The 26,839-nt window shown below is 40.9% G+C and overlaps 1 protein-coding gene across 10 annotated transcripts in view; it reads right to left on the bottom strand.

Annotated features, from left to right (window-relative positions):
- The window catches only part of ARHGEF11 (Rho guanine nucleotide exchange factor 11), a 155,492-nt gene that overhangs the window by 55,087 nt on the left and 73,566 nt on the right, over positions 1–26,839 (bottom strand). For 6 of the 10 annotated variants that reach the window (XM_044001175.1, XM_044001178.1, XM_044001177.1 and 3 more), the window contains 9 exons: positions 20,715–20,747; positions 20,068–20,082; positions 19,630–19,721; positions 18,631–18,729; positions 13,987–14,036; positions 12,940–12,997; positions 12,070–12,248; positions 11,116–11,187; positions 6,452–6,571 (listed from right to left, as the gene is read on the bottom strand). In XM_044001175.1, coding sequence (XP_043857110.1) covers positions 6,452–6,571; positions 11,116–11,187; positions 12,070–12,248; positions 12,940–12,997; positions 13,987–14,036; positions 18,631–18,729; positions 19,630–19,721; positions 20,068–20,082; positions 20,715–20,747 — 718 coding nt within the window. The remainder of the gene's footprint in view (positions 1–6,451; positions 6,572–11,115; positions 11,188–12,069; positions 12,249–12,939; positions 12,998–13,986; positions 14,037–18,630; positions 18,730–19,629; positions 19,722–20,067; positions 20,083–20,714; positions 20,748–26,839) is intronic. The other 4 variants (XM_044001182.1, XM_044001181.1, XM_044001183.1 and 1 more) reach the window with 2 other exon arrangements.

The raw sequence follows: 26,839 nt of genomic DNA, 5'->3' as shown, positions 1-26,839 counted from the left end.
GAAACACAAGGTAAATGTATGTATGTATGCCTCCTTGGGCTCAGAAAAAGTCGCTGTACAAGTGTAAGTTGTGGGGAACACAGCTAGAGGACATTTGTGGTCACCTGCATGTGCCAGGCACTAGGGCTATAAAGACAAAAAAATCTGAGTCCTTAAGGAAAGCACATTCTATTGGGGGAAGAAAACAACACATACAGATATAAATGAAAAACAAAGTAATTCCCAAGGGGATGGAGGAAAAGCACCAACAACTGGGGGAATGGGGAACAATCAGGAAAGACCTCCTCTATAAGGGGATCGTGAGGTGACATTCGAAGGGAACAAAGGATTCCAGAATCTGGAGACCTTGACACACTATGAGCTCCACATGACTCAGCAGCATTACACAGCAGTCCAAAAATCTTTAGAAGGTGGTCTTTAGGCTACACGAATAGAACCACAATATTCAGAAGAAGAATGGGGACAGTGCCACTATACTCTGACCATCCTGATAATCACAAAGGTAACCTACTGATTCAGTTATTCAGTATATTCAATTCTGGGCTCTGTATTTTAAGAAGGATGACAATCTAGAACATCTTCAGAGATAAGGGTTCTAGAAACCATGCCATATGAAGATTAGTTGAAGGAACTAAAAATATTCAGCCTGAAGTAAAGACAAGGGAAGGAAGGGCATACAGGAGGATAATATCTTTAAACTTTTTAAAAGCTTTTATGTAGAAATGGGATTACTTTCTCCATTTTGCAATTATATTGAAGTAGAGATGCAACTTTTTTTTCCTTTCCTAGTTCACAAAGTCCCTGAAATCTATGCACAGACCCCTTAGGAGTCTATGGACCCCAAGTTAAGAATTCCATCTACAGAACAAATAAACATGTACACATCTATAGATAAAATGAACACATAACAATTTTTGTTGGGAATCACTAACATCTGGGTGGTTCAGGAAAGGTCTTATATAAGAAGTACTGTTTGGCCTGAGTTTTGAAGGAAAATAAGGACTTCTTGGAAGGTGGAAGGAAGGAGTACATTTCAGACACTGGGACAGCCTTGTCTAAAGGCAAAGAGACAGGACATAGATTATCTGTGTAAGAAAAAACAAGAAGTTCAGTTTCTCTGTACTGAAGAGTATGTGACAGGGAATAATGTCCATAAGGCTCAAGGGACCAAGGTGGGGCCAGGCTGTGAAGCGCTTTAAGTGTTCAACAAATGAGTTGCAGATTCTTCAGGTAACAGGGAAACACCAAGATTGATTAAGTTTTTATGAGATACAGTCAGTCCTGTGATTTACGGATATCACTCTGGTAGCCCATGGGAAGATGAGATTGGAAAGGGGCGCAACTTGAGGAAAGAGGACAATCAGAAGACTATTGCAGTAACTGAAGTAAAAAATAACGAAGACCTTATCTATGACAGTGACTGCGCAAGTGAAGAGAAGAAGGGACAGATATGACTGAAGTTGTAGAGGTAGAACTGACAAGATCAGATAGATGTGTGTGGTGAAGGAGGGGGAAGAATGGAGGAAGTCTCCAAATGTTGGTTGATGCTCTTGACAAAAACGGGGAAGCTCAGAAGAAAGATGGGGAAAGCGTGATATGTAAAATTTAGTACTCGGGTCCAGAAGGAATGAATGAAAGCTGGTATTGTCTATCAGTTCAGGGAGGGAAGGGCATAAGACTATTAGTCATTGCCTCAATGATTTCATTGGTCCCTTTAGTAAGTAGGAATTGAACATTTACCCTTTCCAGACCATCTCCAGGAAGAGCCTTCCTGGAGTAACTCTATGGCTAATTAAGCCTGCCAGTATGATTCCTGACTCATCCTTTTCCCTCAGCACACTCTGATAATTATAGTTATTTAGCAGTAATTGCAATTATTACTCCACATTAATGGTAGGGTACTGTAGTACAGATTACCTTTTTTTGAAAGTACATAATCCAAAAGTAATTTCTACTCAGCGTTGGAATGTATCACCACAGGGGATCCTAACTGTTCCATAAGAATATCATTAGGTATGGGACTGAAAGATTAGTAGGTAGTCCAACTGCCTTCCTTCAAAGAGGAGGCTCAGAGAAGTAAACAAATCTGCCCAAGATAGTAAATACAAGAGTTAGGTTTCAAATTGAGTTCCACTGACTTAAGAGTCAATGCTCCTTCCTTTTAAAATTCTGTCTGTCTTTCTATCTATAGTGTATATAGTTTCTAGTTACTTATCTAGACACATGTTCTCGACTAGCTGCTTCTTTCTGGCTATTTTATCCCCAGTACCTAAAGACAGTACATGCAGTTAAGTCGTTAATGAACTAACCTCAAATGCTACCTTCTCCTTGATTCCCCCAGGCACAAATATTCTTTTCTTCCTCCAACTTCATGTAGCACTTCATCCTTCTATAATGTTCTGAACCTTTACAAAACACATTCTTATGCTTCATTATGGTGTATATGTAACTCTGGGCTCTTGAAATTCTATACAGAACAAGTTGTAGAAGGATCCCTCTTAGGCTCCTTTACTGGACCCTGTCCAGGTCATGCCTGATAACTGCAGGTGTCCCCCAAGGCTCTGTCATGGGCTCTCCTCCTTTCTCCCTCTCTACTATTTCACCTGGTGATCTCATGAAGTCCCATGGAATTAATTATCATTTTTATGGTGACACTTCTAATTATTCAGCCCGAATCTCTACACTTGACTCTTCGGCTGCCTAGTTTTAGATGTCCCATAGATATCTCAAACTCAACAGGTCCAAAACTGAACTCATTCTTTTCACCCCGAGCCCCTCTTCTGAAATTCTCTACTACTGTAGAGGATACCACCATCCTCCCAGGCATCAAGGCTTGCAACCTGGGTGTCATCCTCAACTCCTCGCTTTCTCTCAAGTTCTGTCAATTCTACCTATGCAGTATCTCTTGAATACACTCCCTTCTCTCCTCTGACACTACCCTGCTGCAGACTTTCATCACCTCACACTTGCATTACTATTGCAAGAGCCTTCTGGTTGGTCCACCTGCTTCAAGTCTCTCCCCACTCCAGTCAGTCAAAAAAAAAAATTTTTTTTAAGCAACTACGATGTGCCAGGCACTGTACTAAATGTTGGGGATACAAACAGGAAAAAGAAACTTCCTGCCCTGAAGGAAAGGGGGAGAAGATACCAGCAAGTATATGGTAGAAAAGTCCAAAGAAATTCCAAAAAATATATAGCATGGGGGCAGCTAGGTGGTGCAGTGGATAGAGCACTGGCCCTGGATTCAGGAGGACCTGAGTTCAAATCTGGCCTCAGACACAACACTTACTAGCTATGTGACCCTGGGCAAGTCACTTAACCCCAAGTGCCTCACCAAAAAAAATATATATATAGCATGGTGGGAAATGAAGAATGGCGAGCTTGGTCTCTCTCCTTAAATGCAGGTTTTGGAGGTCATGGTTTATGCCAATCAGAGGGGTGGAAGGTACCAGTGAGGTGTGAGTGTCCAGGCTGGTTAGAAATGGCAGGATGGGAGGCATCCTCCACTCAGCTGTCATTCTGATCTCAAAGAGCAGGTCTGACACGCCAACCTTCCCCTTGCTCCAGTAGCTTCCTATCATCTCCAGGATGAAATCTAACTCTGATGGCTTCCCAGGATCCTTACAAGCTCTTCCTCTCCATGTACTCTGTGACTTAGTGCTGCTGTCTTACTGCTCTTCACACACACACACACACACACACACACACACACACACACAGATACACACATCATCTATGCACAAGCTCTCCCCTCCCTGTGCCTGGAATTCTCTCCCTCTTCATTCCTTTCTCCTGGCTTTCTTCCTTCAACTTCCAGCTAAAATCCCAACTTCTCTAGGAAGTCCTTCTTGATTCCTCTTACTCCCAGGCCCTTTCCTCTGCTGATTATCTTCCGCTCATCATGTATGTGTATGTGTCTGTGCATGGCTGTCTTCTCTGTGCCCAGACGTCTGCATGCTTTCTCCTCCATTAGATGATGAGCTCTTTGAGAACAAAGAGTGGGCTTTTAGACTTTCTTTGTTTCCCTTGGGCTTAGCACAGTGCCTGGCACATTGGAGATGCTTAATGAATGCTTGTTGACTCATTACCCTCTACCATGTTCTGAACCTCTATAAAACACATAGTGCTACGCTTCATTATGGTATGGTTGTAACCCTAGATTCTTGAAGGGTAATAGAGAATAAGCTTTAGGATATGTGACAACCTGAAAAGGCTTCAAGTACTATCCTATCAAAAGACTGTGTATACTGTCCTAGGACTGGCCTAACTAGGCAGGTGCTGAGAAAGCTGACCTGAACTTGACTACTGGAAGCCTTCTTTCATTATGGGAACGCATGAAACAGATAAATATACAAAATGGCCTTCAGTCTTGTGTGGTCCCCAGACAACCTCCAATGGTGGTTGTGGTAAAGAGGCAGAAAAGGGAGTGGAGAGTCTAAACACTGTATGATTCTTAGATCTACAAACATTTATTTCACTGTGAGGACTCTAAAGGTGAGCTATTTGAACTGATGAGCATGGCAAATGAACAGTAAGTTAGTCCTGGTATTAACAAAAGGAAGAGATGAGGTTGGATTACACTGGGAAAACTGTATAAGGTTTTCAATTATCTCAAACTTTTCCCTGTTGCAAAGGTTCATCTTTTTAAATTCCCATTAATGAATTAACAAAGATTTATCAAACACTTACTATGTGCTAAGTGCTGGTAATACAAAGAAAAGGCAAATAGTTTCTGACCTTAGCTTAGATTTTTAATGGGAGAGGAAAACATATAAACCAAAGCATACATGCAACAAAAATAGAGACTACATGGAGGCAACCTTAGAGGGGACAACACTAGTAAAAGTTGTGGGGGAAGGGGCTGGGATGGGAAAGAATCACCAGGAAAGGCCTCCAGGAGGAGATGGCACTTGAGCTAAGTCTTCAGGAAGCTAGGGATTCTAACATTTGGAAGCTATCAGTGAGAGAGCATTCAAAGGATGGGGGGTGAGAGTGTAGCAAGCAAGTAGGACAGCATGGCTATATTGCAAAATGTGAGGAAGTGAGTAGAATGTAAGAAGACTGGAAAAGTAGAACAATGGCAAATTGTAAAAAGCTCAAAAAGCCAAGCAAAGAATGTTAAGTTTGATTCTACAGATAAAAGGAAACTACAAGAGTTTAGTAAGGGGATAACACACTCAGACCTACACTTTAGAAAGATGGTTTGGAGGGGGAAAGGCTTGAAACTGGGAGGCCAATTACAAGGCTATTGTAATAATACAGGCCAGAGGTCATGATTATCTGAACTAGGGTGATGGCTGAGTGGGTGGAAGGAAGGGGATATATTTGAGAAATAGAAAAAGAAATTATAAGACTTGGCAAGTGATTGGATGTGTGGGGTGAGGATGACATTGAGGTCATGGACCTAAGTAACCAGAAGGATGGTGAGTGGTACCCTCAACAGAACAGGGAAGTTCAGAAAAGGCAACATTTTGGAGGGAAAAGAAATGAGTTCTGTTTCTGTCATGTCAAGTTTGAGATGCTTATGGGACATTTAGTTCAAAATACCTAACAGGGTACAGGATTGGAGCTCAGAAGAGAGAAGAATTAAACCCATGAGAGCTGATGAGACCACCAAGTGAGAAAGTTTAGAAAGAAAAGAGAAGAGGGCCCAGAACAGAACTTTGGGGAAAATCCAGTTAGTAGGTATGACATAAATGAAGATTTGGCAAAGACTTAAAAGGAATGGTGGGGCAGGTAGGTGGTGCAGTGGATAGAGCACTGGCCCTGGAGTCAAGAGGACCTGAGTTTAAATCCAGCCTCAGACACTTAACATTTACTAACTGTGTGACCCTGGGCAAGTCACTTAATCCCAACTGTCTCACCAAAAAAAAGGAATGGCATTGGCTGTGAAGAATGATAACTGTAGTTGACCCAGAGGGCAGTGGCAAAATTCAGGGTGAGTATAATCAGGCTGCAGCACATTACCAATGAGGACTTACTGTAAAAAGTGGCCAAGAAATCTTCATACAAATTATTAATTAGTCAACCAGAATTTATTCAATACCTTGAGTGAGCAAATCATATACAAAGAACAAACCTGAGTGATATACTGGTATGTTTGAAATATTACAAAATTAAGATGAAGATCTTTATGGAAAGACATGGACAAGACTTGCAGAAGAAGAATAGATGTGAATGGGTTTCAATATTTAACAGTGGAGAAAGTACTTATGCTGATGAGGTCACAAACATCATTGACATAGTGGAAGAAGGTTTTTATTAAAATCTATTCTGTATTACTGCATCATTACTAGGGCACACTGAACATCTGTGTATGTGGCATATTGCCGCTGTTAGCCCCTAAAACACCATGAAACCTATGTCTTTGTTACCCTCCCATTTTCCCATGGTGCTGTTGTACAGGCATTGACATATGGATGCTAAATGGCAGAAAGAAGGAATTTCTTACCACTGAGCCCCCCATCTCCTGTTGGATCTTGCGCTGCAGCTGGAAGATTCGCCTCTGGGCTCCCTCAATCTGCTCTGCCAGCAGGCCATTAGGGTTACGACCGAATGCCTCTTGTAAACGCTGTATAGTGAGGAGAAGAGAAAAGAGGAGAGTGTGACGAAGAATGTGGAAACTACCACTGGGAAGTACCAGGAGAATGTGCTCCTTTGAGCTCCTGGGCATTCAGTGTTAGCACCATTTACCTTGGCACTTCACACATACTGCCCTGTGTTATGACTGAAATGGTTCTCGTATGTTTGTCTCCCCAGCAGAGGCTGTTTTCTTTGAGGGCAGGGACCATAGTTCACAGTTCTATCGCAAAGTTAACAGCTAATAAACTGATCAATTGTTGATGCTTCACATTTTCTCTCTCTCTTTTTTTTTTGGTGAGACAATTGGGGTTAAGTGACTTGCCCAGGGTCACACAGCTAGTAAGCTAGTAAGATGGTAGCTAGTAAGCTAGTAAGTGTTAAGTGTCTGAGGCCATTTGAACTCAGGTCCTCCTGAAGCCAGGGCCGGTGCTCTATCCACTGCGCCACCTAGCTGCCCCCACATTTTCTCTTACCAGACGGGGTAGGAAGAGGGTTAATCTGATATTTACTATCAGGTTCAATCAACATTACATGCTTATAATGTGCAAGTCACAGAGGAAGGAGACTCACATAATAATCGCTCCTATGTACACAAAAGGCCTCATGGTGCAAGAGACAGAGATGCCTTCATCTTGGAAGGTCTGTGTTCAAAGCCTACCTCTGGCACATAGAGGCTGTGTGACCCTAGATGAATGACTGAACTTCTTAGGTTTCTCAAGCAATGCTGTAAGGCTAGAAGTTGTAGAGAAGATACTGACCTACACTGGTGGAGGGATATTCCTCATTTGGGACTATGCCAAATTAATGCAATCAGAGGTCCAGTTCCCATCCTTATCCCATTATCTAAATAAGCACTTTTAAATTTACAGAATTTCTGCTTTATAGTCATTATTCCAAAGACAACGTGCCTGTTCTTAAGGAGCTGACAACCTCAAGACACCCAACCCCCTCAGGAAGCAGTACAGGACTGTGTCACCCACTTCTGCCTATTCCCTTCCATCCTATGTGGTAGTACTTTTGTCCTCAGTCTGTGCCTCACAGTCCTTAGCACTCCTGGATAGGACAACCCATTAGTGCTCACTCTTTAATCACCATCACTAAAATCCTGTTAAAACAAACTCTAAAGGCCTACTTATCTTCTTTTGAATCTTAGAATACTGTTAGATGTGAGTAGGTCATCAGCTGAACCTTGAAAGTCTGTTGTCAAAGTGTTCTGCTTTCTAATATGATTTGCACTCTAAGTTAATTTATACCTGTTAATACATTGTTTATAGATCTAAACAGTGTTAACACTGAATAAGATTCTAGACATCAGCTACTCCAACCCTTGATTTTATTGAAACTTGTGTTTCAGAACAGAGTACACATTAACTATATGATGTAAAGTAAGAGGAAAAGTAAATGAACATGAATGGACAAAAAAAAAAGAAAGACCACATTACAAATATGTAGAGTCCAAGAAAACAAATCCTACTTTGTTTGTGTCTGAAATAGATGTCACTTTCTGTATCTTAAGTTTATGACCTCAGGGCAACTAGGTGGCGTAGTAGATAGAGCACCAGCCCTGGATTCAGGAGGACCTGAGTTCAAATCCAGTCTCAGACACTTGACACTTACTAGCTGTGTGACCCTGGGCAAGTCACTTAACCCTCACTGCCCCACCGAAAGAAAGAAAGAAAGAAAGAAAGAAAGAAAGAAAGAAAGAAAGGAAGGAAGGAAGGAAGGAAGGAAGGAAGGAAGGAAGGAAGGAAGGAAGGAAGGAAGGAAGGAAGGAAGGAAGGAAGGAAGGAAGGAAGGAAGGAAGGAAGGAAGGAAGGAAGAAAGAAAGAAAGAAAGAAAGAAAGAAAGAAAGAAAGAAAGAAAGAAAGAAAGAAAGAAAGAAAGAAAGAAAGAAAGAAAGAAAAAGAAAAAAGAAAAAAAAAGTTTATGACGTCTCTAGTAAGAGATGAGTACTAGGCTTTATTTCCAGTCTTTTGGACACATCATTTTACTGATCAGAGTCTAAAAGTCTTTCAGGGTTGTTTTTCTCTACAGTGTTGCTGTTGTATAAATTATTTTTCTAACTGCTCATTTCACTCTGCATCAATTCAAAGAAATCTTTCCAATTTGCTCTGAAAATGACCTTTTATCATTCTATTAAGGTATAATAATATTCCATCACATTTATTTGCTGTTTTCCTTCATTTTCAGAGAGGACCAATGATATCATGGGGTGATGTGTTGACTTGCATGTGAATTGGATTTAAGTGAGGCAGAGTTGCACAAAGTTGGCAACTTCACTTTTTCTTCCAGTCATCGAAATCCAGTGGCAAGACAAAAGTCAGTATGAATGGTGATGGCCCAGGATGCATTGAATGAATGACCCTGGCATCGTGGATGTCTGACCAAGCTCTAAGAGCCCCACAGTGCCTGCTTTAGCTACTTTTATAGCTGTTTAAACAAACTGTACTCATCTGTCCATTTCACTGCAAAAAGTCTTGATATACTTGGGGTAGACATCTCCCTAACTTACCAATGGGTATGAGGCCTGTTGGTGTATGGAGTGTTCATAGAGAACTAGCACTTCTGGTGTGAGGGTTTCCTGAGCCCTTTTCAGGGCTGTTTATCTAGTTTGGGTGTCCACCCATCACCCTCCTCTCACCTATGACTCCAAGAAACTATAGCATGCACAGCCACATCCCAGGAAAACTGTCTTGGAACACAGTCTAAACCAAGTTGAGGGTAATCAACATAATATGTTTAACTATTCCCTAATAGGGCAGTCCCTTAGTTTCCAATTTTGGGATACAATTTAAAAGACCTGCTCTAAATATTTCTGTATATATAGATCTTTTTCCTCTTTCTTTGATCTATTTGCATTGTAGGCCTAATAGTAGCTAGGTCAATGGGTATAAACAGATTAATAAATTTCTAAGCGTAGTTCCAAATTGTTTTCCAGAATAGCTGAACCGATTCATAGCTCCACCAACAATGTACTAATATGCCTATTTCCCCATAGTCCTTCTAACATCTGTCATTTTGGACAGTTTGCTGGGTATAAGATGGATCTCAGAAATGCTTTAATTTTGGGCAAAGATAGGTGGTACAGTGGAGAGAGCACCAACCTTGGAGTCAGAAAAACCTGAGTTCAAATCCAACCTTGTACATTTACCACCTGGGCAAGTCATTTAAGCCCAACTGGCCCCCCCCACCCCATCTCTCATTGCTTTAATTTGCACTTCTCTAATTATTCATTATGTGGAATATTTTTCACTTGGTTGTTAACAGTTTAGATTTCTTCCTTTGAAAACTGCCTGTTCATATTCTTTTACTGTATGTCTATTGGGGAGCAGCTCTTTTTCTTATAAATTAGAAACCTGCTGAAAAGATTTTTTTTTCCTAGCTGCCTATTTCTCTTCTAAAATGTTTTAAAATTTTCTATCGATAAATTTGTCTGTTTTATTTTGTGTGATCCTCTCCATCATTTTTTAGTCATGAACTCTATTCCTATTCATAAATCTAAAAGCTATGTTCCTTTCATTTGTTTAAGGTGTGATTTCTTATATCTAGGTATGCATCCATTTGGAGTTTGTCTTGGCTTATGGTGTAAGGTGCTGATCTAAATCCAATTTCTACTAGACTGCTATCCAGTTTTCCAGTAGTTTTTTGTCAAATAATAAAAGTCCTCCCGCAGTAACTACAGTCTTTTGGATTTATCAAATACTATATACTACTGTACTTGCTTCCTTCTCTAGTCTGTGTTCCTAATCTGTTCCACTGATTGACCTCTCTATTTTTTGCCCAATGCAGGTTCTGATGGAACACTTTCCTTCACACTTTTTCAATATTGCCCTTGAGATTCTTGTTAATCTAACATTTATAAGAAGAATAGCAGATATTTAGGTAGAGCTTTAAAGTTTGAAAAATACTTTATATACATTTTCTCATTCAATAGTAGGTATTATTTTGTCCTCAGTTAACAAATGAGGAAACTGAGACTCAGAGAGGTTAGTGATTTGCCCAGTTAGAAAGTTATTAGGTATTAGATTTAAACTTAGGTTTCTCCTAACTCAAGGTCAGAGCTCTTTTTAGTATATAGGAATTCTTTAGCTTTTTTATATCACATATCCCTTTGGAAATCTAGTGAATCTATGAAACCCTTTACATAATAATAGTGTTTAAAAAAAATTAATAGTTGAAGAAAATATTAAATTTCAATTAGAGGTTAGTAAAAATGAAGATATCATTTTAAGGAAGTTCTTGGATCCCCTGAAATTTATCTACATCTAAGGACCCCAGATTAAGAACTGCTATATTATACCAGATACCTCTATGATTCTATTATGCCTGCAATTCTATGTATGAGCGCCCCCCTCCCCCGGCCCCCAGAAGGGATTGCTCAATCCAAGTTGTTTCCTCTCACAAACACTGCATACACTCTTCTGAAGTGGGATATTTTGGGTTATCTTAATTGGTACCCAGGCCACTATCAGAGGGGAGAGGAAGGAAAAGGAGAGCATAATAAGTGGAAACTATGGTGTGGGTAGGCAGTACCTGTAACTCCTTCTCCTCTTGCCTCACCATATTTTGTAGGATCTGGGCAGCATGCTTCTGCACTTCAGGATCCTAGGAACAGAAGAAATACTGGTGGTAAGGCTTAAGAGACTCACCTTGGAAACCTGGGTCCCTCCTATCCATTCATCCCAAGAGTCACAGTGAAGATATGGTGTTATTATAGACTAATTCTACATCATAAACATGCTCTACAACCCTGACTCCTCTGTTGGGATTGAGCAGATAAGTAGTGTTATTTTATTTTCAGTGTCTCCATTCCATCTACCCTTGTTAAACTGCCTTCCATTCTTCCCCTTCCCACCCTGGCTCCAACTTTGCTTCAGTCACATCTTTTCCCCTCTTTATGTCTCACTTTTGTGAACCTCTTCACCAAAGCTTTTTTCTCCAGCACAGAACTCTTATCCTTCTTTTCCTTACCCATCCCTGTCTTTCTCCTTCCCAAACCTCACTTTCCTCCTCCAAGACAGTTCTTTGGCTAAGATCTCTTTTCCTAGTCCAATAGCTCTACTTCATATCCCTTTAAACCTTATGTATGGAGTTTGATCATTATTCATCTGCAATCATTTCTGTCTCTCTTGTTCTACTTCTCTGCTTTCTGTGGGTCATGAATCCTGTCTCATCCAAATTTCCCTCCTCTCCATCTTAGAACGAGAATTCCCAAGTATAGGGCTCGGAACATAGGAGGAATTCAATAAATGTTGAGGGATTAAATAAGAATAGTGTTGGATATTAAACAAGAAGCAAAGTAAGGTATGTAGAAACAGCCCCTTTTGGTTTATATCTTTGCAGGTCCCTCTCCTCACCTTTCCTCTACATAACTATAACTTAAGCAAAATCCTTTCAATTTTACCTGTTCCCCAACATTATGCAAAAGACTTTAAAAGAAACAACAAAAGGAGAACTGAGTCTGAGGAGAGCAAATAAAGCATTTACCTGCAGGGGCTTGGGCCCTGTGATGCGCTGTGGAGGTGGTGGAGGCAGAGGTGGTGCAGGTGGAGGAACAACTGGGGTTACCCGGGAGGGTCCTAGTGAACCTGGGTTCTCCTGGAGCCCAGACACCCCAACAGATGAAGAAGAAGAGCCCAAAAGAGTCAATGCTACATAAGCACCAGCTAGAGAAGAAAAAGGAAGAAAATCACCAACTGGCAGAATGGCAGATTGTTACCCCCTTCCTTTTTAACCTGTGGTTCAACAGATGAACTGCTCTTGATTTGCAGCATTTTTTCTATACCTTCTCCTTACCATTCCAATCCTATTCTTTCCCTTTGCATCCCTGTCTCTTCTAACTCACTCCTTTCCCCTTCAATCAAACATACATCTTCCTTCCCTTTCTTTGTATCCTACCATCTAATCTCAGCTAGTCATCTACCCTTCTTCCCTCCTTTAACTCATTCCTTAACATTTGCTGCTTTTGTTTAGTATTTCCTGGGTTGATGCCAGAAAGCAGCTCGCATAGACTCAGCTGTTGTGCCTCCAGAGTCGCTTCCTAAGACTCTCTCCCCCCAAGACAGAAAGGAAGAGAAGACTAAACTATAAATAGTCCTGGGGGTAGGGACTTTATTTTTTTGCCTTTATTGGAGCTCAAAAGTATAGTATGAATGATAACAAAGTTAGCTGAAGAGACTCGTAGTGTTGCCATTTGAAATGGTCATTGGAAACTGCAGCAACCTAAGCCAAATGCTCCATGCCAAGATTCAAGAGCTTTTGGCTGCCTGCTCTCTTTCTCCCCTCTCCCCTAACTCAGCCCATCCTAGTCCATTTACTCCCCTGTTCTTTCTGGCTACCCAGTTCCAGCCAACTCACATTTGATGAGCTTCACTACTTCCAAGTGTGAACTGTTGGTCACCATAGTGCCATTTACCTGTTGGAGTTAGAAAAAAGTATCAGGGTTGTGGCAGGAGCATGTGATCTCCTTATAGGCTTAAAGCTCCAGATTACTTCCACCCTATTCAAGACCAATCACTCCTTTACTCCAGCTTGCATTGTCAATTTGTCCCCACCCATCCTCTCTCTCTCCTTTTATTACTGACATTTGCTTTATGTGGTCTACAGCTGACTGTGTTTGGTCTCTCCAATAAAGTTGTAAGCTCTTATATTTTAAGTAACCTTTCACAACACTAATTCTGAGTGCAGTACAGTGAAGGGAGAGAAGGGCACTTCATATATGTTGCTAAGTGACCTAGTCCCTGCAGCACTTGCAGAATAAAGACCCTCCCAACTCCTCAATGATTCTAAGATTCTCTTATGGTGAAAACAACATAAGAGGAGCTAGATGAATCATAATGGCCTTTAGAGATCATCTAAATTAGTACAAACTAAAATAGAAATGGATCCCTGCTAGCTGCATACTGACTTAGAAAACAACTAATTAATATTATCTGTGTTGTAGTGTATTTATTTTATTAAACATCTTCCAATTACATTTTAATTGGGGTCAACAGCATGAGTTGACACTTCTGATTGAAACTCTTCATTTTACAAATGAGGAGAATGAAGCCCAAATATTAGCTATTCTGTGCAAGTTACCCAGTTCATTCATTTTAGCAGCAGAGTCAGCACTAGAACCCGTGTCTCCTAACTCCCAAAAGGGATGAGTGAAAGAGGAAGGAGAAGACTGACCTTCATTTACCAGCCCCCCTGAAGCAGTTTTATGGGTTCACAGGGGAGCTAGGAATGGAACAGTCCCCTCCCTCTTGATATACATAGCACCTCCTCTACTTAGTTCCTACCCAAATATTCCCTGTTCTTCACTCAGAAGTGGATGACCCTCTCTGTTCTAACTAGGGCAAATGGAAAACATAAAGAAAAGCTGCCTTGTCCCTCTCACCACCTGTCTGGGAGCTGACTCACTTTGATGATGCGGTCACCCTCCTTTACGCCAGCTTTCATGGCTGCACCTCCTGTAATGAAAAGACAAAGTATGACCAATTTCTTCTACAAACTTCTAAATCAGCCTCAGTGAGTCGATGAGATCATAGACTCACCCATCTGTGTCTTCTCTCTGCCTAAGTTTTATTTCATTTGAATTGCCTTAGCAGGGCACCTCAGGGGCCAGGGTTAAGCCCTGCTGTATATTCTACTGTCCAGTCCCTCCACTGCATCACGGTTAGAAAGTACAATTTTCATTATCAACACTGAAGTATTTGCAATTTCCTCCCTTTCCATTTCTACTGCTCACCCTGGACAATAGGATTAAGGTCATGAATGGGGAGGGGGTGGAGGGAGGCAGCACACAGGCCATTGGGGCCAGGTATTGGGGAAGAGTGAATATAGATAGGAATGGATTTGAATAAGGAGTGTATCTGACAGCCTTCTGTTCAAACAAAAATTACTTCTTTTTTTTTTGGGGGGGGGGGGGGGAGGGAGAGGCAATTGGAATTAAGTGACTTGCCGGGGGTCACATAGCTAGTAAGTGTTAAGTGTCTGAGGCCAGATTTGAACTCAGGTCCTCCTGACTCCAGGGCTCTATCCACTGCACCACCTAGCTGCCCCCCAAAATTACTTAATAAAGCATTCTTCTCCACCCTTTCCCCCAGAGTGAAGAATTAAGAGTTGATTGTATTAAATATGACTAACAACTCTCATTTACATAATGCTTAAGGTTTAAAAAGTGCTTTCCTAAGCAATCCCCTTCTAAGGTGGGTAGTCCAAGAGGTAGTATTCCCATTTTCTAGATAAAGAGACTAAGGCTTAGGGTGGCTAGGTGGCACAGTGGATAGAGCACCGGCCCTGGAGTCAGGAGGACCTGAGTTCAAATCAGGCCTCAGACACTTAACACTTACTAGCTGTGTGACCCTGGGCAAGTCACTTAACCACAACTGCCTCACTAAAAAAAAGAAAGAGAGAGAGAGAGAGACAGAGAGAGAGAGAGAGACAGAGAGAGAGAGAGAGACAGAGAGACAGACAGACAGACTAAGGCTCAGAGAGTTTACTTGACTTGTCTCTGATTCTCACATGTCCAAAGATATATAGCTAATAAATGTCAGAGCCAGGACTGACACCTAGGTCCTTCTGAACAAATGAATGATTAAAGAATTTATTAAGTACTAACTATATATAAAGCAGTAGTGATACAAATAAAAAACATAGTCTGTGCTCTCAAGAAGCTCACATTCTAATGGGGAAACAATACGTATGGAAGGCTTCAGCTACATGTCAGATAGAATGAGCTTGAGTGTCCTTCCAATTCCAAAAAACAGTGCCCTACCATTATACCATGCTGCTTCTAACTCTAAAGTAATAAAATATTAAAAGTGTGACTTGCTCTCTAATTACTGGACATTTCAAACTGAATGTCCCATAAGCACCTCAACTCAACATGGCCAAAACAGAACTCATTATCCTTTTACCTCAAACCACTCCTCTTCCAAGATTTTTTTCTTTTTGTCCTGAACCAACTATCCTTCCAGTTGCTCAAGCTTGCAACACTCAGTGTCATGCTAGACTTCTAATTCTCCTTTATCCCACAAGTCCATGCTATTGCCAAACCTTGTTGGTTCTACCTCCATGAACTCTTACATATCTACCCCCTTCTCTCCACTCACATAGCTGGGCAACTGGCTAGGCTGGAAAAGTAATTTGGGGCTAGTTGTGAAGAGCTCCCTATTGCCTGTGCAAGAAAATATAAAATCTTATGTTTGGCATTTAAATGTTTCACAGTGGTAGTGCCATCCTATCTGTCAAGCCTTACTACACGTTACACCCCTTTATGTAAATGATGGTTTAGCCTCCCTGGTCCTCTCACTGGTCCTTATACAAGACTCTCATCTCCTTGCCTTTGCACTAAATGTCACCCATACCTGAATACATCCCCCCTCACCTCTGCCTCTTCAAACCCCAGCTTCCTTCATGGCTCAGCTTACGCTTCTACAGGAAGCCTTGATTCCCCCAGCTTTTAGTGCCTTTGTCTTTTATAGCTGGAAGGAACCTTGGAGGCCATCTAGTCTGACTCCTTTATTTTATAGATCAGGAAACTGAGGCTCAGAAAGGTTAAATGACTTGCCCAGGTAACACAGCTAGTGACAAGAGGCTAGTCTTACTGACTCCCAGTCCTCTTTGCTATCTACTTTGCCATGCTGCCTCATATTGTCTCTTTCTTAGGTTGTTAACCTCAGAAGAGCAGAAACCACTTTTAGTGTTATATGCCCAGGGCCTCATACAGTGCCCAGCACCGAATAGGCACTTAATAAATGCCTATTGATTGACTGATCCATTTCCACCAAGTAAAGACAAAGTGACTAAGCTTGAAATTGCAATGGAAAAGAATGAAGTTGGACAGCAACAAGGGCTCTCTGAATGTGACATAAGCAAGAATGTTTTTCTATGAAGGGATTAAAAATAAGAGAGAGAGATCCTTCTTTCCCTAGACTATAATCACAGAATCTCAAAGAAATCCTCTCAGGTGACTAACCACAGTCATCTGATTAAACCCCTATCTCAACAAGAATTCCTTCTAGTGTCCCTGATAAGTGGTCATCTCTCTGCTCTTCTCTAGTGAGAAGGAGCCCATTCCCTCTAGGACTTGCCACTGTATGCAAATACCATTTTCATTTCTAGAGTTTCACTTTCCATCTACCTTACTGTCTTTACCCACCTTTGTCGCCAAAAAGAACAAATTACATTTCTCTACCATATGACATCACTTCCAATACAGGAATAGTAATAAGTTATCCTGCTTGGAGAAGGAATACAATGACTTCATACTATTTGGTGTTTTGTTTAATTAATAATAGGAAGGTGGCAGAGAAATCTACTAAGCATACATAAAATAAGAAAAAGAAGGAAACCCAGGGGGGCAGCTAGGTGGCACAGTGGATAGAGTACCAGCCCTGGAGTCAGGAGGACCTGAGTTCAAATCTGGCCTCAGACACTTAACACTTACTAGCTGTGTGACCCTGGGCAAGTCACTTAACCCCAATTGCCTCACCAAAAACAAAAACAAAAAAAAGAAGAAAACCCTGAGCTGAGTTCCTCGGTTTTGGGCCACTTCAAATTCATAATCATATTAAAACTTTAGTCTCTTCACAGAAAGTTCACTCCCAAAGCAGGAGGAAATATCTTCTAGAAACTGACACTACTATAAAGTGACACCAGATTTTTGCCCTACTTCTTCTGGATCTGTGACCATTCTTAAGTCTATAGACTGGTGCAGAGAAAGACTGAGGGCTGCTGAGATTGCATTTTTTGAAGTATTTATCTATTCTCTATATTAAATACCCCAGCAACAGTGACTGCCAGTCAGCACCACTAATCTTGAAGTTACTGCTACCAAAGCCTTGGGGAAAAGTGCAACCTTTGTAGTTCCAATCCCTTTATTTCTGAAAATTAATCTGCCACTTAATAGATCCAGATAACAGCACTGAAGACTTAGTCTCAAAAGTTCCAAATCGGCTTAATCGCTGTCCCAGCCCCTGCCTCCCCTCTCCCACTTCACTACTCCTCAGTCAGTTCCACTCTTATGAGTGCCCTTCCTACCACCACCACCCTCAGTTGCCCCTAGACTTGTTCCACTAAATAACAGCATCCCTCCTTTTCAGAGGCACTTTCAGCTTTTCAAAGCACTTTCATAGGCATTTTTACTTGACTCATTTGCCGGCTGCAAGCTCCTACCTGTGTCTGGCCTTCCCCACATGCTACCTAGTATATCAAGCTGTTTCCCTTCTGTCAGAGACAGTTTCTGAAATCCCATCCAGCCATCTTCTTCCAGGAAGCCTCCCTAAACTTTTCAGGGGAAGATGATATCTTTGTCTACTGAAACCTATCCAAATAAGAGCTCCCAGAGATGCTCTCCTTCTATTTGCCCTTTACTTGTAAACCTCGTTTGTGCAGCACTTTTACCACAAGAGCCCAGTGAGGTAATCACTGTGCAAGTATTATAGATAAGGAGCTCAAAATTAATCTTATATGAGGACGTTTTCCTGTGTGTTTCTAATTACACTCTCTGCATATTCTTCTGTATTAGTCTTTTCTAATTCAGATTTTAAATCCTACTACCATTAAGACAATAAATGTGGCTGACTTTTCTATGATAGTCAGCACAACAACATGTACTGATGGGTTCAAATAAAGGCTTCTGCCTTTTGATTCCTCCTCCTCCTCTTCCCTCAATGGTATTCTTTTGGTCCAACTGGGCATCTACCCAGGGGCCATTCTTTCCTTTCTGCAATTTTCCAGTAGAACAAATCAGTAGTAAATTGAACTCTAGGACATTCTACCGAGTGGTCTGGGATTATTGGGGGTGGGGGGAACACAGGGTTCCCCCAGTCTCCTCTATGGAGTCAGTCCCATACTGGTAAACAAGCCAAAATCATGCGTGACATCTTGGCAACCTGCCTCTCCCTCCCTCCCTCCCTCCCTCCCTTCCCCTAGTACATTATGAAGAAGCAATTTCAAAAGAATAAGATACATGTATACAAGGTATTATTATTGTTATTATTATTATTATTATTATTATTATTATTATCCTCCTCCAGGCAGGGAGGATGGGACAATCACCAGGCCGGACCGACTGCACCAGGACAATGCGATCACCACTGACTGTGAAGCCAAAGCCATGCTGATCCTTCTGAATGATGACACACCGTTGGACAAGACCTGGGGAGGAGAAAAAGAGAAGGGCAGGGATGGGATCAATGGCTCCAATCACCTATTTATTAGCCAGGGATGAAGCAAGGGGCCAGGAGCTGAATGGTTAGGGCAAAGGAGCCAAGTTCAGCTCAAGAGAAAGCTCCAGTGGGCTAGCCTCCAGAAAGTTTTTTTGGACAAATTAGGAGAGATGGTAGCTTCCCCATGGTTCATCCTGCCCAAACATGCAACTAACTATAATGGCCCTAAGACCAACGACCTATAAATGTACTTACCATTTCCTTATATACAACATCAAATTTTTTTTCTTATCTATAGAAGCACTCAAACTGTGTGTCCTCTGCCTGTTTGTATGAGATTAAACAAATTAGAAATGGAGGGTGTTTGATTGCTGGCGGGAGCACATCAGGCATCCCTCTCAGGGTTTAGCAGTAGAGCTCAGTAACCCCCAGTAATGAAGTTCTTAAGGCCTGCGATATTCTGTAAGAGCTCTGCTGTACCGGCTGAATGATGCTCTCCATTCCTGTCTGTCCAAGCTGACTCAAGTCACTCAAAAGGGCCTTACCCTTTGATTCTATGCCCTCCCCTACTACTACTAACGGAATAGAGCCAGACCCAGCAAAAAAGGGAAGGAGAAATTTTATAGATTCTTTACAGCTGGAAGGGACTTTATTAATCATATAGTCTTTCCTTTTCAGATAAGGTCACTGAGCTCCAAATAAGTGAAAATACTTTTGTTTTGATTTTTTTTCTTAAACACATATATATTCCTTGTATCAAAAAGGTAACAGAGAACATGATTCACTGACACATTAATAGATGGGGTGTGGATACTGGTTATATGAGCTTCTGATATGTGTGGGTCTATGTACATTTAGTTAAGCTGGATATGTTTGTATTTGTGGTTACCTGTGGTCTCACAGGAGTCAGAAGGTTGGCGGTGGTGGTCAGGGGTCTTTTGTTCAGGGGCCGAATCACTCAGGGAAGACAGGTTACTTAACCTGGACAAAGAAGAAAGAGAGGAAAGGGGGGAGGGGACAGGAGGGGGAAAAACAAAATAGAAGAGAGAGATAAGCTGAGAAAATCCAAGTGACAATGACTATGGGATGCCTACCCAGAGAGGGTAAGACAGACTCATCATCCCACCCAAAACCCTGCTCAAGCCAGGGGGAATAAACAATATCAGTGACACACAGCCTTTCCAGAGTCTTAGGGTAGGGTCACTTGCATGATGTCTCTAAAACTCAATAAAGGTTAAAAACAGTCACAGCCCCTCCCAGCATTTGGAGGAAGTAAAAGACAACAAAGAGAAAGGGATGTGTGCTCACACACTGTGCTGAGTCTTACCAGGCTGTTATGGGGCTGATGGAACAGAACGAAGCAGCAGAGAGAATGAATGTGGGAGAAAGACAGGGAAAAACCACAAACAGCTCATTAATTTTATGGAATGGTTTGCAAAGGGAAGGGAAAACTAAAATGTAGCAAGTATGGTGCTGGATCAAAAAGAAGAGAACATTCAGAGAACAACATCAACTGGAAGAGACAACCTTCCCACTTTACTTTCTTTTTATCCCTGCAAACTCTACCTGTCTAAAAGGTGAAACTCCCAGAAAGCAAGTAGACATTTGCTGGTAGCCTGTGGGATAAGCTGAATTCTGCGTTTTTGTTTTTGTTTTTTTTTCCTGAAGGAGGGAGAAAGAGCAATGACTTCTGTTTCTGCAAACTGTTTCAAGGTAAGGTGCACAAGTCCAACTCTTCCAGATTGCCCTAGGGGTCCTTGACCAAAGGAATGAGAAACCATAAAATCCATGCAATCCTAGGCCACTGAGCCAGATCTTGGATATTGTGACTATAGTCAGAGGGGGCCTGACACAGATCCCCATTTTAGCTGGCCCTTGAAATTCCTGAGCTATAAAGAAAAGGGAATTTGAGTTACTTTTGCTACTGCCACTTAAAAAGCTACTTACTCACAACCTTCCCAGCATCCCTCTTACCTTGATAATTGAGACTGCTTTTTACTGGCTGGTCTAAGAGACAAGAGATCAGAGGGTGCCAAGGAAGAAGAGATTGTAGCGCCCAAGAGGCATCGATGTAGGACAAGAGGGAAAAAGAGAGGGAGAGGGAGAGAGAGCACAAGATGTAAACCAGACAAGACAGTAAAAAATGTAAAAACACAACAAAAACAAGAGATATACATGGGATAGGATTAATCTCTGCTCTTTCAAGGCTGTGTGGGCTCTTTTTAGTGGCCAGATCTGGCATATGATAACCCCAAAGGAGCAACCTGGAAATTGCCCACTGGCTAGGAGTTTAACTCATATTTAAGGAGAAAAACCGTATATGAACTTCACAAATAACACATTTTCATGCAAAAAGGACAGAAAAGGGAGTTAATAAATGAAATCATGAAAAGCATTTCTATTATGTACAGCTTGTTTTTTTAAGCTTATATTAAATTTAATATCAATACCAACATTGTCTGTGTCTACTTTTGAACTTATTTTTGTTCTCCCCTGTGATTTTTAACATTTTTTCTTAGATCACTATTAATAACCCCCCTAAAAAAATCTGCCCTTCCTAGTAACACACACACACACACACACACACACACACACATATGTATGTATATAATCAAATAAAACAAATCTCCACATTGGTCATTGGTCCTGACTAGAATGCATTTCTCTTTCTACAACTCTAGTTCACCATCTCTTGGCCAAGAAGTGGGGAGCATGCTTCAGCACACCAGAAGGTTAAGTAGTTGCTTCATTGATTAGAGTGCTCAAGTTTTTCAACATCATTTTCTTTTTCATTGTTGTAGCTATTATGTTCACTTCCCTCTTCATCAGTTCACAAAAGTCTTTTTCATGTTTCTCTGAATCTGTCCCTTTATCTCTTACAGCACAATAATATTCAATTATATTCATATGCCATAATGTCTTTAGCCATTCCTCAATCAAGGAGCCCCATGCTCTATTTTCAGTGCCTTGCCATAAGTGCTACTATAAATGTTTGTATGTATGTGATCTTTCCCTCTATCTTTGATCTCTTTGAGGTAAATGTCTAGTCGGGGTGTCACTGTATACTACTAAACAGTGTAAAATACACATTTTTTTTTTTGGTGAGGCAATTGAGGTTAAGTGACTTGCCCAGGGTCACACAGCTAGTAAGTGGTAAGTGTCTGAGGCCAGATTTGAACTCAGGTACTCCTGAATTCAGGGCGAGTGCTCTATCCACTACGCCATCTAGCTGCCCCTAAAATACACATTTTAATGACTTGGGGGCATAGTTCCAAATTGATTTCCAGAATGGTTTGGACTAATTGATAGTTCCACTGAACAGTCTACTAATGTACCCATCCTTCCACAGCTCTTCCAGTAATTACATTTTTTATGTCTTCTTTACCAATCTCATGGATATAAGATGGAATTTCAATGTTGTTTTAATTACTACTTCTTTTACAAATAATTGGAGCATCTTTTCAAATGGTTTGACTTATACTTTTTAAGGTACACTGGGAGCAATAGTAATATTAGGAGCCCTTGGAAACTGATATCCTGGGAATTATCCTTGTCTGTTATAAGGATGTCATCTCATCCTGTAAAGACTTAAATGAAGTTAAGTAAGAGGAATATTTGCCCATTCCCCTCAACATGAGTCTTTTGTGATTAAGTGACTTAAGGGTACTCTCTAGACAGCTGGAAAAATGCTTACCAAGGGAACCATACGAGATAGCCAGCTGAAAGAAACCAAAAGCTACCACCTAGTAGTGTCCCATTAACCAAGGAGCTCAATTCCAATCTGAAGCCAGGTTCTTTTTCTGGCCTAAGGCCTCTACGAATTTGTATTAAAAAGATGAGGCATTTGGAAATATAGATACTGCTATCATTCTAAAAGCAAATATAGTTTTCAACAATGTACTTTGCACCTACACAGCCAAGTGATTAATTTTTCTAGAGCAGTTGTACCTCCCCTCATCTATTCTTACAACCACTGTGTGAGGCAAATAGGGCAGAAATCATTACATTCCTTTTACTAAGCAGGAAAGTAGATCCGTTGTTTGGTAGAGTCAGAAGCAGAAATGTCTACGGACACCCAGCCCAGTGCATGTACAGCTTGAACATCCATGTTTTGCCCATTTTGAAACAGAATAGGAGTGACCTAGTAACTGCAGCTTTTGGCTAACTCCATCAATTAGGTCTGCGAGCATTGCTGTAATTTAGCATTGTAGAGAGTTGCCCAGGACAATGAGATATTAAATAACTTACCCAGGGCCCACAGTTGTTAGGTGTCAGACTGCAGTCTTTGAACCCGTGTGCTTCTGGTCCCAAAGCCTGTCCTCAAATCTACCATGTAGCGGTGGGTGGTGATGAGGATGATCATAATCATTACAGCAGCAGCTAATATCTGTGTAGTGCTTTACGGTTTCCAACATTTTACACACATTATCTTAGTTGATTCTCTCATTTATATTTGAGGTAGATACTTCAACTACTATTATCTCCATTTTACAGATGAAGAAACTGAGCCTAAGCAGTTAAGAGACTTGTCCATGGTCCTATAGATTGTAATGGTCAGAAAGAAAGGTCTCATATATAGCAAAACGTCACAGCAGTCCTTTTGTGGTAGCAAAGAAATCAAATAGGTCCTTGTCTATTGGGAAACGGATAAATTTTGACACATGAAAATAATAGGATATAATGAATAAAAAATAATGAATATTAAGAGTTTGGAGGTAGAGACAAATTAGAAGGCTATTGCAATAGTATAGACTAGAGGTGAAGAGGGCCTGGAATAGGATGGTGGTTCAGGAGTAGAGAAAAGGAGGTGAATGCAAGGCATTTTGTAGAAAAAGAACTTATAAAATTTGGTAATTAGCAGGATACATGGGCTTTGTGAGAGTGAAAAACCAAGTATGTCACCAATTTTGAATGGGAGTGACTGGAAGGATAATGGTGCTGACAGTTACAGGATATGATGAATTCAAGATGGGAACAGGACAAATATCCTATAGCATTTTGTGATGCAGAGCTATACTTCTATCTCTTAGCCCTAGTCTCAAGTCTGAAGTAGGATATATGATCAATGAAATCACATGAACTGATATGGTCACCAAGAGAATAAATAGAGAGAAAAGAAGAAAGCTGCAAACAGTTGAGGAGAAAACACAGTTAGTGGAAGGGTCAGAAAGATAAGAGGAAAAGAGAAAGTGGTGTCATGAAAATCTAAAGAAGAAAAAGTACCCAGGAAGAGACAGTAGTCAATGTTATCAAGTGCTGTAGAGCGGCCAGGAAGGATAAGGATTGAAAAAAAGGTCACTAAATTTGGCACTTTAAGGTATTAACTGCTAACTTTGGATAAAGCACTTTCATTTGAAGAATAAGGTTGGAAGCCAGATAGCAAAGGGTTAAGAAAAGGCTGAGAAGTGAAGGCAATGATTAAAGACAGCTTATTTGGGGGAAGGGGCAGTGGGGTGAGAGGGAGTTTGCTGAGAAAGGGAAAAGAGATATATATGCCAGTTTAGGGGAATGGTAGAGTCTGTAGAGGGTTTTTTAAGAATGGAGATTTTGAACCAAACATTAGCAAAAGGGGCATCTAGGTGGCACAGTGGATAGAGGACTGGCCCTGGATTCAGGAGGACCCGAGTTCAAATCTGGCCTCAGACACTTGACACTTACTAGCTGTGTGACCCTGGGCAAGTCACTTAACCCCAATTGCCTCACCCCCCCCCCAAAAAAAGCATTAGCAAAAGCTAGTAGACCATGCATTTTCTCCAATCCCCATAACCTCTCAAATTTCTCCAGAACAAATTATGAGGTAAAGAGATAAAGCAACTTCAGCTGTTTTCATGGTTTAGGATACCTAAAAATCTGAAGCAAGGTAAAAAACCCAAGAACTAATGCTCACTGACCCTGGGCTCACTCAGCACCCTTCCCCTACCACCCAGATTACCAATAGTGAGACTGCACTAATAGACCCACTGACATGAAATAGGCTTACATTTAAACCCACCCCTACACCTTGTCCCTCCATCCCCACCCTTTCCAGTGACAGGGAGATCCCAATTCTATGCTTCAGAAGTTTGCAAAGACCTCTGAAAATCAGTCTGGCCACACCCCTTCAGATGTAAAAGCCAGCCAGGGGCTAAAACCTAGAAGTACCAGCACTAAAAAGTTCTGAACTGCCAATGCTGAGGGGAATAGCCCCCAAACTGCCAATCCTGGGCCAGTGAATTAAGCAAGGAGGGAGTGGGACAGGTCACTAGGACAGTACTTGAAGAAGGAGGGGTGTGGAGAGGTGAGCACCTATGCAGCACTCCACCAAGCCTGAGGCAAAGGGTATAGCAATCCAGCTACTGCCAGTTCTGACCACCAAAAATCACTTGGGGCAAACTAGGCTGGTAAACTGTGAAAAGTTCAGTGTCAAAAGAGGCTAAGACAGTTTGAGATTACAACCCCACAAGGAAACCACAATGAAAGGAGGGAGTAAGGAAGTGAGGGATATGGAAAATAAAAGGGAAAAAAAGTCTGAAAGTACCAAAGATTTCAAGAAAAAGAAACCTCAAAAAACCTTGAACATTAACCAATAAGTCAACAAAAGGAAATATGGCCTTTAAGATCTTATAAACGAGTTCAAACACCCATGAATAAATATTACAAAATAAAGAAAAATGATCCAACATTTGAAAAGGCAAAGGAGAATATGGAACTACAGCATGTAATGCCTTAGTGTTTTAAAAGAGAATGAGAAGGGGGCAGCTAGATGGCGCAGTGGTTAAAGCACCGGCCCAGGATTCAGGAGTACCTGAGTTCAAATCCGGCCTCAGACACTTGACACTTACTAGCTGTGTGACCATGGGCAAGTCACTTAACCCCCATTGCCTAAAAAAAAGAGAGAGAGAATGAGAATTATGAGAGCAGATTTATGTCCTGCACAGCAAAAATAATGAACAGAATAGAAAAACGTGAATTTGCGATAGCAAGTCTCACTAAAGAAACAGAAAAAAGAATAGTAGATTGGGAATGCAAATACACAGAAGTGAAGGATAAACTAGAACAACATTAAAAGAACAAAAAAAGAACATTAAAAGAAGATATGTACACTGTGAAAGCAAAACATACTAATCTCAAAGACAGGGTGCATAGAAACAACCTAAGATCAGAGATATCCCCGAAGAACATGACAAGAAAAAATACCTTACTGAAAGTAATAACAGAAGAGAACAGCCCAGAATTTGACCACTGAAAACAAAATTTCAGTTGAAAAAACTTACAGACCACTTGGGGGATGGGGGGACCCAAGGTTGCAAACTCCAAGACACATAGTGGCTAAATTTAATAATTCAATTAAGAAACAAGTTCTCAAAATCACAAGGAGAAACACTTTAAAATACAAAGGAAAGGACATCTGAATGATGCAAGACTATTCTGCACACAATTTTTTTTTAAACAAAATACAGTACTCATTCCTATTAAAAACATTAGAGGGCACAGGAATAAAGAGAGCTTTCCTTAAAATGATAAGTACTATCTATCTAAAACCATCAGCCAGCATTATTTTCAATGGAGATAAGCTAGAAGCTTCCCCAATAAGATCAGGGATAAAGCAAGGAGCCTATTATCACCTCTATTATTTAATATTGTACTAGAAATGTTAGCTATATGTGAACTGATCCAACCATTCTGGAGAGCAATTTGGAATCATGCCCAAAAGGCTATAAAATTATGCATACCCTTTGACCTAGCAATACCACTACTAGGTCTATATACCAAAGAAATCATAAAAAAGGGAAAAGGACCTATACATACAAAAATATTTATAGCTGCTCTTTCTGTGGTGGCAAAGAATTGGAAATTGAGGGGATGCCCATCAATTGGGGAATGGCTACACAAGTTGTGGTATAAGAATGTCATGGAATGTTATTATGCTCTAAGAAATGATGGGCAGGAAGATTTCAGGAAAAACCTGGAAAAACTTGCATGAATTGATGCTGAGTGAAATGAGCAGAACCGAGAAAACATTGTACGCAGTATCAACAACATTGTGAGATGATCAACTGTGATAGACTTAACTCTTCTCAGAAATACAATGATCCAAGACAATGCCAAAAGACCCATGG

This window comes from Dromiciops gliroides, chromosome 4 (assembly GCF_019393635.1).
Source record: "Dromiciops gliroides isolate mDroGli1 chromosome 4, mDroGli1.pri, whole genome shotgun sequence".
NCBI lineage: Eukaryota > Metazoa > Chordata > Mammalia > Microbiotheria > Microbiotheriidae > Dromiciops > Dromiciops gliroides.
Note: the sequence above shows the minus strand (reverse complement) of the source record. Positions and strands in the feature narration are given on the sequence as shown.